Source organism: Oncorhynchus mykiss, chromosome 1, assembly GCF_013265735.2.
Source record: "Oncorhynchus mykiss isolate Arlee chromosome 1, USDA_OmykA_1.1, whole genome shotgun sequence".
NCBI classification, from domain to species: Eukaryota; Metazoa; Chordata; class Actinopteri; order Salmoniformes; family Salmonidae; genus Oncorhynchus; species Oncorhynchus mykiss.
Window position 1 is genome coordinate 81,764,383 of NC_048565.1, and position 12,915 is coordinate 81,777,297.

Consider the following 12,915-nt stretch of genomic DNA (forward strand, 5'->3'; position numbering starts at 1 on the left):
TCCATTTTGCTCCTCCCTTTCTACAGACAGAAACTCAAACAATGCTGGTCTGACCAATCAGAATCCACGCTTCAAGAGTTTTTGATTATGCAGACTGGGACATTATGCAGACTAGCCACAGAGAATAATATCGATGTATACGCTGATTCGGTGAGTGAGTTTATAAGGAAGTGCATAGGAGATTTGCTACCCACTGTGACTATTAAAACCTACCCTAACCAGAAACCATGGCTAGATGGTGGCATTGCGCAAAACTGAATGTGCAAACCATCGCATTTAACCATGGAAAGATAACTGGGAATATGGCCGAATACAAACAGTGTACTGTAGTTATTCCCTCCGCAAGGCAATCAAACAAGCGAAATGTCAGTATAGAAACAAAGTGGAGTCACAATTCAACGGCTCAGACACGAGACGTATGTGGCAGGGTCTACAGAAAATCACAGACTACAAAATAAAAACCATCCACATCACGGACACCAACATCTTGCTTCCAGACAAACTAAACACTTTCCTTGCCCATTTTGAGGATAATACAGTGCCACCAATGTGGCCCACTAGCAAGAACTGTGGGCTCTCGTTCTCCTTGGACGACGTGAGTAAGACATTTAAACGTGTTAACCCTCGCAAGGCTGCCGGCCCAGACGGCATCCCTAGCCGTGTCCTCAGAACATGCGCAGACCAGCTGGCTGGTGTGTTTACGGACATATTCAATCTCTCCCTATCCCAGTCTGCTGTCCCCACATGCTTCAATATGGCCACAATTGTTCCTGCACCCAAGAAGGCAAAGGTAACTGAACTAAATGAATTTCACCACGTAGCGCTCACTTCTGTCATGATAAAGTGCTTTGAGAGGCTAGTCAAGGATCATATCACTCTAGACCCACTTCAATTTGCTTATCACCCCAATAGGTCCACAGACAATGCAATCGCCATAACAATGCACACTGCCCTATCCCATCTGGACAAGAGGAATACCTATGTAAGAATGCTATTCATTGACTATAGCTCAACATTCAACACCTTAGTATCCTCCAAGCTCATCATTAAGCTCTCAACCCCACCCTGTGTAATTGGGTCCTGGACTTCCTGACGGGCCGCCCCCAGGTGGTGAAGGTTGGTAACAACATCATCACTTCGCTGATCCTCAACACTGGGGCCCCACAAGGGTGCGTTCTCAGCCCTCTCCTGTACTCCCTGTTCACCCATTACTTCATGGCCATGCATGCCTCCAACTCAATCATCAAGTTTGCAGACGACACAACAGTAGTAGGCTTGATTACCACCAACGACGAAACAGCCTACAGGGAGGAGGTGAGAGCACTTGGAGCAAAAAAACCTCTCACTCAACGTCAAAAAAACAAAGGAGATGTTCGTGGACTTCAGGAAACAGCAGAGGGAGCACCCCCTTATCCACATCGAAGGGACAGCAATGGAGAAGGTGGAAAGTTTTAAGTTCCTTGGAGTACACATCACAAACATACTGAAATTGTCCATCTACACAGACAGTGTGGTGAAGAAGGCGCAACAGCTCCTCCTCAACATCAGGAGGCTGAAGAAACTTTGACTCACCTAAAACCCTCACAAACTTTTACAGATACACATTTGAGAGCATCCTGTCTGTCGGCGAGGTCAGTACAGGTGCATCAAAGCTGTGACCGAGAGACTGAAAACAGCTTCTATCTCAAGTCCATCACTAACACAGAGAGGCTACTGCCTGCATACAGACTTGAAATCATTGGCCACTTTAATAAATGGATCACTAGTCACTTTAATAATGCCACTTTAATAATGTTTACATACAATGCCTTGCAAAAGTATTCATCCCCATTGGCGTTTTTCCTATTTTGTTGCATTACAACCTGTAATTTAAATTGATTTTTATTTGGATTTCATGTAATGGACATACACAAAATAATCTAAATTGGTGAAGTAAATTTTGTTTTTTTATTGTTTAAAAAAATTATTATAAATATAATACGGAAAAGTGGTGCGTGCATATGCATTTTGCTATGAAGCTCCTAAATAAGATCTGGTGCAACCAATTACCTTCAGTGGTCACGTAATTAGTTAAATAAAGTCCACCTGTGTGCAATATAAGTGTCACATGATGTTACATGATCTCAGTATATATACACTTGTTCTGAAAGAACAGAGTCTGTAACACCACTAAGCAATGGACACCACCAAGCTAGTGGCACCATGAAGACCAAGGAGCTCTCCAAACAGGTCAGGCACAAAGTTGTGGAGAAGAACAGATCTGGGTTGGGTTATAAAAAAAATATCAGAAACGTTGAACATCCCAGGGAGCACCATTAAATCCATTATTAAATAATTGAAAGAATATGGAACCACAACAAACCTGCCAAGAGAGGGCCGCCCACCAAAACCCAGGCAAGGAGTGCATTAATCAGAGAGGCAACAAAGAGACCAAAGATAACCCTGAAGGAGCTGCAAAGCTGCACAGCGCAAAATTGGAGTATCTGTCCATAGGACCACTTTAAGCAGTACACTCCACAGAGCTGGGCTTTACAGAAGAGTGGCCAGAAAAAAAGCCATTGCTTAATGAAAAAAATATGCAAACACATTTGGTGTTCACCAAAAGGCATGTAGGAGACTCCCCAGACATATGGAAGAAGGTACACTGGTCAGATGATTTTTAATTCCAGGTTGTTAGGCAATAAAATAGGAAAATTGCCAAGGGGGGTGAATACTTTCACAAGCCACTGTATATCTTGCATTACTCATCCCATATGTATATACTGTATTTTATACCATCTATTGCATCTTGCCTATGCTGCTCTGCCATTGCTCACCCGTATATTTATATGTATATATTCTTATTCCATTCCTTACTCAGATTTGTGTGTATTAGGTAGTTGTTGTAGAATTGTTAGATTACATGTTAGATATTACTGCACTGTCAGAACTAGAAGCACAAGCATTTCGCTACACTCACAATAACATCTGCTAGCCATGTGTATGTGACCAATACAATTTGATTTGGTTTGAAGTGATTGTGATACCAGACATCTGTATCTAGGTTCTCTACTCTCGCCCCCATGAAAATATCGACCTATTGTCACGTTCGCTATCTTCAAACTCCCTGTCATAACTGACCCAAGGCGCAGCGTGCATGTAATTCCACATATTTTAATCCAAGTGAAACCTTCACAAAAACAGGTAAACAGAAAACCGAACGTGCCGCAACCGTGGCGCACACAAACACTCACAGAACATAAATAATTACCCACAACATAGGTGGGAAAATGGCTGGTTAAGTATGATTCCCAATCAGAGACAACGATAGACAGCTGCCTCTGATTGGGAACCACACGCGGCCAAAAACAAAGAAATAGAAAACATAGAATGCCCACCCAAATCACACCTTCAGGCGTGACACCCATCAGGATCATTGGAAACTGTAAGGCTGATTAATGTAAAAATACCTAGCCTATTACAGTTTAATAATACAGAATAAGTAGGTCTATAAGGCTATGTTTAGACAGGCAGCCCAAATTCAGAATTTTTTTCCACTAATTGGTCTATTGACCAATCACATCAGATCGTTTCACATCAGATCTTTTTCAGACCTTAACTTTAGGGAACAAAATATCAGAATTGGGTGCCTGTCTAAATGCAACCTATCTCACCTTAAATGGCAAAATTATATAATATATGCCATTTGAAATAACTTTTCAAAACAACATTTTCATTTGTTTTTGTATCAGAGTATATTTCTTCATAAAATTACACATTTCAAATAGTCCAGGGATTTTTAACCATGATCTTGATAAAAAAAATTTGCCATATGAGACACATTTCTTGTTGTATTTAATGGATTACATAAATTGGAGACTAATAAAATAATAACAGTAGGCTACACCAATGTTAGTGTTTCATTCATATAACATGCCGGGTAATCCTTGCCACAGTAGATTTTCCTCAGTAAACAAGGAAATACTTTATTTCAGTTGTATGGAACAAAGCCACAGGAAGATGTTTTGGGGTGGGAGTGGTACGAAAACCTTTTACACATGCTACAGGCGGCTGGCTATAAAGGTTGGCTAATACAGGACTAGTAAAAATATTATTTTATTTTAAATATTACATTTTTTAAATGTATTCCTGATTACTCAGGGATGCTGCAGCAGCCTCAGCACCTCTACTTCCCGCAGCTATGGTACGGAATGATTGTCAAAAGATAAATTGGCTTTAGTCTGCTTGAAAGTTGGATAATGTTGTTCCGATCATAATACCCACCAGAGGGCAAACCTTGAAAGATTTTGGTAGCAAGCAGGATTTAAGCGGGCCATATATTACACAATTTTAAGTAATGATGACAGTTCTTAAAGCCACAGCACATCTGGGACCACTTTTCTGATCGCATTTCAGCAATCGGTTTGGATTAAATGTTACAATTGGAAACTTCAAAACAGAACATTTTTATTCTGATCATCCAGATATGGAATTGGATTTGGTGATCCAATTCAAACTTTAATCACCCTGGGGCGATAGGGTAGCCTAGTGGTTAGCGCGTTGGACTAGTAACCAAAAGGTTGCAAGTTCAAATTCCTGAGATGACAAGGTACAAATCTGTCATTCTGCCCATGAACAGGCAGTTAACCCACTGTTCTTAGGCCGCCATCATTGAAAATAAGAATTGGTTCTTAACTGACTTGCCTAGTTAAATAAAGATGAAAAAAAAAGTGTTGTTTTTGTTTTTCAGAACTCAAATCTAGTGATTAGAATAGTTTTGTTGCTGAAAATCTGGATAATTCCTATGTGAAGACTCAATAGCGCATTGAAACCAGATGAAGTCGGTTAAGATGGGGTCTCAAACATAACATGCACAGTTTGAGCTACCATAGGAAGTGATGTTGCATGCTAGCTCAGTGCTGCCCCCTCTCATTGAGTATCTCATGTTGAAGGCCGACGATGGTGCTGCAACTACAGGTAACTGCCAAAATAAAGGATATACTGTAAACATTTATAATGTTTAAGACACATAAAGTGTCTTCAATGAGTCAGAACAGCTTCAATGGACCTTGGCATAGGTTCTACAAGTGTCTATTGGAGGGATGTGACACTATTCTTCTATCATAAATTCCATCATTTGGTGTTTTGTTGATGGTGGTGGAAAATGCTGTCTCAGGCGCAGCTCCACAAACTCCAATAAGAGTTCAGTTGGGTTGAGAGCTGGTGACTGAGACTGCCATAGTATATTGCTTATATTGTTTTCAGACTGATCAAACCATTCAGTGACCACTCGTGCCCTGTGGACGGGGGCAATGTCATCCTATGGGGCATAGACATGGTAGCCAAAATAATGCCCTACCCAGCATTTTTACAAATGACCCTAAGCATGATGGGATGTTAATTGCTTAATTAACTAAGGATCACACCTGTGTGGAAAAGCACCTGCTTTCAATATCCTTTGTACTCCTCATTTAATTGTGTTTCCATTATTTTGGCAGTTACCTGTACATTATCTTCTTCTTTTGAGTGGGAAATTAAAATAATTGGTTCAAGGACATACATCTGATGTATTAGAAGCAATTATTTGTACAATGATTGTCTTAAAAAAAATGTACACGAAGATTGCCATATTTCCATACACTATCATAGGGATGCTGTTTTCTGCTAATGCCTGTAGTACTGCGATTGGCCTTGAACTTCCGTGGTTTTAATGAAAGGGGGCAGTCGTTTTACCCTGGTATGTGGTCAGTTATATTGAAAAGTGTCAAATAAATTAATGTACTTACAAGTGATATGTGGGCTATATTATGTTTCCTCTTAGGTACCTTCATGTATGTAGTTTACAGTGTAAAAGTAGTACCCTAACCTGTCCAGTAGATGGCACGGTGTAGGCCTGTTCAATGCACTGAAATATGGATTCTGTGATTTTGATATTGTGGTATCTGGATCAAAATGATCCTATCAGATTATTTTCTGAAAAACTGTCTCAAAAACAGCCAGATCGATGTGATCCTGGATTGCAACAAAATAAAATTAGGCTGGGCTTAGTTAGCCAGCCCAATTCTGATATTTTTTTTCCAATAATTGGTCTTTTGACCATTCACATCAGATCTCTTCAACATCAGATTTGTTTTTAGAACTGATCCGACTGGTCAAAATAACAATTTAGTGAAAAAAAAGATCAGAATTGTGTTAACCGTCTAAATGCAGTTTTGCAGAATTGAAAAACGAAGCCCAGGTGATAATCTGGTAGCCATCGATGGTTGGAATTTTATGGTCGTATCTACATGACCATTGTGTCCCATTGGAGTGCAAATTTGAAAGAAAGCAGTATGTCTTGTCTACTGACTTTAATATATAGAACGTATGTGTGTGTGATTATTTTTCTACAATGATAATGGGCAATCCTGTTGAACGAACAATGAGGGAGCGCTCGGTTTGGTGTTTTGGAAAGTTTGTAGTTTTGAATGTATATTGGAACGTTTTTTTTTTGGTATCAGTTGCTGGGACTGCTACTCTCTGTCCAGTGCTGACCAAGGATGGTTCTGAGGAGCTATTTGGCGTAGCAGCTAGCCTAGCTACTAGCTAGCTGCCTATCAAGCTAGTAGGGTTTTCTTGAGGGATTGAATACAGCCTGCGATGCGGTTAGCCATTGTGGCTGGGACCGCGGATTGTCCCGGGTTTGTGGCTGTCTAGATCCCTGCTGTTTGTTTTCAATCTTCCCTGTGACCTGCGAGGAGTAACAGTGTAACCTACATTGCTAGCTACCATGACAAAGACCAAAGCCAGCGGGATTATCGTTGAGGACAGTGGTATCTCTCTATCACATGGTGGATCTTTTAAACAACCAAAAAGTTCAAGCAGTTGTTACAAGAAAATAGCTTCAAGTTTTTGGTCCAAATACTGGTGGATTCAACTAATAAAATCATGTACAACCTGACCAGAGAGGTCCAGGACCTGGGGAACAGTTTGCAGTTCTCCCAGGGTCAGCTCAATGAGTTGAAACAGGAGAATGATGTAAGGGCCGACGCTGGACAGGAGAAGCAGGTACAGGGAGTCAGACATTTATTCGGGAACAGACATAGAACAAGACAGGAACAGCGTCAGCACACGGGTAACACGGACATATGACAAACAATACAGCAGCGGGAAACAGAGCTGGGGCACTGACAAATATAGGAGAGGTAATAAACAGATGATTGAGTGAGTCCAGATGAGTCCAATATGGCTGAAGCACGTGACGAGGGAAGGCAGGTGTGTGTAAATGATGGCAGGAGTGCGTAATACAGGGCAGCCTGGTGCCCATGAGCACCAGGGAGGAAGAGCAGGAGCAGACGTGACAGAACGGCAAGATGACAGAAATCTGTAAGCCATTGACATCAGTTGTGTGTGTGAATCCATGACAGATAAATCAGACTCGAGGGACAATCAAGGCAGAACATGGTTGTGGACAGAATTGCAGAATCTCCATGAGAACTAGATGGAGTCTGAGGACAAAGTGAGGGAAATGATCTGAGAAATTGAAGATGGACCACAGGAAGACTGAGGTGGAGCTCACCCACAGGACTGGAAAACCCACCACCGGTCCAGGTGAGAGGCCCAGGCCGATATTCAAGATCCTGAGGTTCAAGGTAGCTGTTCTGTAAAGAGCCAAGAACCTGAAGAACGTACAGTACCAGTCAAAAGTTTAGACACACCTACTCATTCAAGGGTTTTTCTTTATTTTTTACTATTTTATACATTGTAGAATAACAGTGAAGACATCAGAACGATTAAATAACACATATGGAATTATGTAGTAACGAAAATATTTTATATTTGAGATTCTTCAAAGTAGCCACCCTTTGCCTTGATGACAAATTTACACACTCTTGTTATTCTCTCTACCAGCTTCATGAAGTAGTCACCTGGAATGCATTTCAATTAACAGGTGTGCTTTGTTAAAAGTTAATTTGTGGAATTTCTTTCCTTCTTAATGCGTTTGAGCCAATCAGTTTGTAACGTGGACGCTGGGAGTCGGGAAGCAAGTGCAGGTGGTGAGTTTAATAAATGGAACAATACAAGATACATGAGTAGTGTACAGACAAGAAACATATAGTCAATACTGCTTGGGAATGGAACTCGGGGAGTGACAACTATAGGGAAGGTAATCAGTGAAGTGAGTCCAGATGTGCCTATTGATGAAGTGCAGGTGCACGTAATGATGAATGCCAGGACCGGTGGTTAGTAAACCGACGTCAAACGCAGGAGAGGAGGAGCGGGAGTATACATGACTGTACCCCCCCCCCCTTGACGCATGGCTCCAGCTGCAGGACGACGCCGGCCAGAGGGGCGGCCCCGAGAATGAGGAATTACTTAAAAATCATACAATGTGATTTTCTGGATTTTTGTTTTAGATTCCGTCTCTCACAGTTGAAGTGTACCTATGATAAAAATTACAGACCTCTACATGCTTTGTAAGTAGGAAAACCTGCAAAATTGGCAGTGTGTCTACTTGTTCTCCCCACTGTATATAGAGCTCTTATTGCATGGAACTTCCTTCCATCTCATTTTGCTCAAATAAACAGCAAACCTGGTTCCACAAAACAGATAAAGCAACACCTTGCGGCACAACGCCTCTCCCCTATTTGACCTAGATAGTTTGTGTGTATGCATTGATATGTAGACTACGTGTGGCTTTATTATTTTTTAATTGATGTAGTTCTGTCCTTGAGCTGATCTTGTCCATTAACATTCTATATTATGTCATGTTTTGTGTGGACCCCAAGAAGAGTAGCTGCTGCTTTTGCAACAGCTAATGTCGATCCTAATTAAAATACCAAATGGAAATTAAATGAAATAAATTAACAGGAAATATATTCATATTTATAATTATTAATCAATTATTATTTCTAGATTGCAAAGATAAAAATGTATTTTTTTCTCTTCTCACTAAAGGCAAATGCTTGGAATTTTCCATTTTTCTTGCCAAAGCATGTCATCATATCCCTCCACTTTCACAAAATCTACTTGCCTGCTTACAATGTAACACTTCAACCACTGTGCAACCATTGTGCAAACGCATAGTCTAAAGTTTGCAGGGAGTTACGCACATTCTCATATCAAGTTCAGTTTTTATTAAGGCTGTCAGAGGTTAGTTAATTCCAGTCAACTTTTTGCAATTTTAATGCATTTTTAATCTTTATCGAGATTAATCGCATTGAAAGCTGAAAGCTTTCAAAATACACATAAAACATACATTTATAGGCCTACAGCTAAAAACATACATTTATAGGCCTACAGCTAAAAACAGCAATGTGATGTCAAAACAATAGAGGTTAAAGGAAGAGTGCTTCATCAATTTACCTGATTTTACTAACCATTACTTTGGACAAAATTAAGACATTAAAATTATTGTAATGCTTTTTATATATATATATAAAAAAATCTTAATTACAGCTCAATTTGAGCACATTCTGAATATGAGATTAATCATGATTAATCACAGCAAAGACTGTGATTAACTCGATAAAAGCAATTTTTGGAGAGTTAAAAAAACAAAACAAAAAATACTTTTGTGTGAAAACTGGTTTTGGGGTGTATTATGTATATGCTACGTTTATAAATGAGGCCCTGTAGATATGTCAAATTACTCAAGATGTGCCTAGGTAGCAAACATGCCCCAGATATCAGAAAGCAAAGCTTAAATTAAATGTCATGAAATAACTAGAAACATTCAGTGTTGGGATAGCTACTCTGAAAATATAGGTTATCAATTACTTCACACTGGATGATTAAACTACACTAAAGCTACCGTTAAGAAAAAATATAGTTTACTTAACTAAATTAACTTTGAAAAAGTAGTTCACTACATCCATTTTTTGTGAAACATGACATCATATTTAGGCTAAATCTGAAATGTCATAGACTACTAATTATAAGAACAAATCACTTTGGGGTTATATGTTAATACAATCTGTAATTTAGCTTATTAAACACAAAAATTATGTTCAAGTGAGAATCAGGCAGGTCGGATACCAAAAAAAGAAAGGAAATTAGGCTATTACCTACTTTACCCATATTTTATTTTAGCAAAATAAGTAGTGTGTAGTTCCAGTAGTTAGCTACACTGCTACATGTCAAAAAGTAATGAACTACTTTTTAAAATATCACCAAGCTACTGCAAAATGTAGTTAAATTACCAGTTGAACAACATGTAGTTCACTTCTCCCCAAAACTGGGAACGTTTACTGTTCAAGGGTCATGACATAGTATTGCAGTGCATGCACTGTCTCCAAATGTCATTTTCTCCCTTGAGAAATACCAAATTGTGTACATTTCAAGGGTTGGTGTGGGGATAGTCGATACTATCTTTGGGTACGTGGGTTACGTGGGTTTCGTGGCGTTTGACAGTAAAGTTGAGAGGGGTGGAGCTGAGAGGGGGTGGGGCACAGGGCTCGGGGCTTCGGGAGGTGGGGGGGCTTCATCAAGGACCCAAAATGTTACAGGGCAAGCTGGTTTCCAGTAGTTACCACAGCTACAAAGTAAATATTGGCTATATAGGAAAAATTAATGCAAAAAAAAATGTCTTCTTAATTTAAGGTTAGGTATACGGTTAGCGGCGTGGTTAATGTAAGGATTAGGTTTAAAATTCAGATTTAAAAAATAGGAATTGTAGAAATAGGCGGGCTTTATCATCTTGTAGCTGTGATAACTAGTGACGACCTTGGCACTCGCTAATACGTTAAGTTAGGACGTTGGGAACGTGCGAGATCATCTGATTGGTCGGTAGCCATATGTGGGAGGAGTGTTTATGCGGCTATTTATTTAGCTAGTTCCATTCTATAATTGTCTTTGGTGTAGTCCAGCTGGTCTGGTCGGTGGTGAAAGACATAGCACTCTTAGCACTTATTTTATTTATTATTTCATCGTCAATGGGTTTAAAAAATGTACTTTACCTTTTCTTATAACAACTCACTGGACGACAGGTTCCCTTCCTCCCCACAGGAAGACCTGGGTTCTCAACGGTTGTCCCGGGGGAATCTGGTGCAGAAACTAACCGTAATCAAAAGGATCAATCAACGGTTGGCAGACAAAGATCATCGAAGTTGGAATAGTGACACTGGTGAGTGTTTGTTTAGCACTGCAGCCTTTTGCCTGAGTGAAGAGTAGCCTACTGTCTTTGCTTTATTTAGGAGGATTGCTACATCGTTGCAAAATAATGTATCACACAAAAGGTATGCAGCAATATTATTCCAAAACAGATTTAAAAGTATAACACTTTTTTTCTTGGCATCAATAGTTGCTTATCCATAGGCTTCATATGAAAAAGTTCACCTCAAGAATGATTGTTACAGCACTATACAGTACAATGAATGAAAAGTAGCCCTATCGTTTTCTTTTCTGTTCCAGGATCAGTCACAGACATGTCCATGATATCAGAGTCTGACAGTGGTCTCTTCTACAGTCCACTGGAGGAGTCTCTCTGTGCCCACATTGTAAAGACCATTGTGGAGAGCCTCTCAGACGCTACGGACACTGTCCTGTGTTGCTCCAAACTGGTCCTACCAGATCCTCTCCTGCACAACATCAGTCGGGAGCTTCTCCATCTGGCTGCTAGTGAGCCTTGCGGCCTCAAGGGGGCGCTCATTGACCTGTGTGTGGAGCAGGGGGACCAACAAGGAGAACTGTGTAGTGTGGAGCAGATAGCCGTTGACCATAACCTGGTTCCAACCTTCCATCTCACCCTCGTGCTACGGCCAGAGGTGGGGGGGTTGTGGCCCAAGGTGCAGAGGCTCTTTGGGGGCCGGAAGGCTGTGTCCCCCCAGAGGCAAAGTGGGAGACACACACTCAGGCTCAGTACCGGGTTCAGGGCTATCAAAAGAAAGCTATATAGTTCAGGAGAACTGCTCGTTGAAGAGTGCTGACCTGGCAAGAGCTATGGATGTTTTGTAGTAGATATCAGACCTGAGTCTAATAATACATATCTGAAATACTTTGATACACTTAGTATGCTGCACTTTGTTTGGTTTGCTTGGTGCAATGGAACCAGTGTAATGGTCCCAAAAGTGCAAATCAAGCATGCTTCAATACTTTGACTATGGTCGGATGTATATAATATTGTCTGACTCTGGTCTGATGTATATATTGTCTATGACTCTGGACTGAAGACAACACTACATTGAGAGAAGCCTTGTATGGCTCTGTGTGATAGAAGTGATTTCCAATGTGGTCACCAATGTACCTAAAGAAAACTCACTCCACTTCTGAAGCTGTGTAGGTACCTTGAATAGTCAAATTCTGAAGATGCTTATAATTCCCATAGTCGGGAAAGAAAAGCTTGTGCAACAATGTTAACCATGTATTATTTTTTTGTATATGCTAAAATGTATTACATGTTTTCTAGGGAACACATCTTATGGCAGCTTTTCCACATCAATTGACATGTGGAGACAATTGAATGTAAGATATGGCCATAAAGACAATGAAAAACTTCTGTTGTTGAACCATGGATTTGATTAGACAGTATTTATTTGAACCATGGATTTGATTAGAAAGTATTTGATACTCATATTCACCTGAACTGCTTTTTGTACTTTCTTTCAAGAACTTGAAACTGAAAAACTAAAATACATTTTCAAATTAAAATATTCATGTGAAATATTTTGTTCATGGATCAAATATTTGTCTCTGTAATAAAATAAAACCACACTAGGTCATTCATTATATAGTGATTATAAAGAAACATTTGATATTTGTTTAATTTGAATAAATACAGATTCATTTGTGCAATAATTTGCAATCCACCAAGCTACAAGCAAATCCACAGGGTACATTCAATTGTATAATTACATTAGCTACATAATTCCATCTAGCCCATGTAATAAACATTTATGGTATATACAGGTACTAACTATAAAAGTAAAAAACTGGCTCAGATGTCTATCCTTAAAGTCC

The 12,915-nt window shown here is 39.8% G+C and overlaps 1 protein-coding gene across 1 annotated transcript; it reads left to right on the forward strand.

Moving 5' to 3' along the window:
• The first annotated feature begins 10,778 nt into the window (after nt 1–10,778).
• Nucleotides 10,779–12,619, forward strand: LOC110530482 (DNA damage-inducible transcript 4 protein). Its single transcript, XM_021613590.2, has 2 exons — nt 10,779–11,083; nt 11,371–12,619. Exons 1-2 carry the CDS (start codon nt 10,906–10,908, stop codon nt 11,883–11,885), a joined length of 693 nt encoding a protein of 230 aa, XP_021469265.2. The 5' UTR covers nt 10,779–10,905; the 3' UTR covers nt 11,886–12,619.
• The last annotated feature ends 296 nt before the right edge of the window (nt 12,620–12,915 follow it).

Coding starts and splice junctions, on each gene's coding strand:
- LOC110530482 (XM_021613590.2), top strand. CDS start 10,906: ATGTACTTTACCTTTTCTTATAACAACTCACTGGACGACAGGTTCCCT. Junction 11,084..11,370: donor AAGTTGGAATAGTGACACTG/GTGAGTGTTTGT, acceptor TTTCTGTTCCAG/GATCAGTCACAGACATGTCC.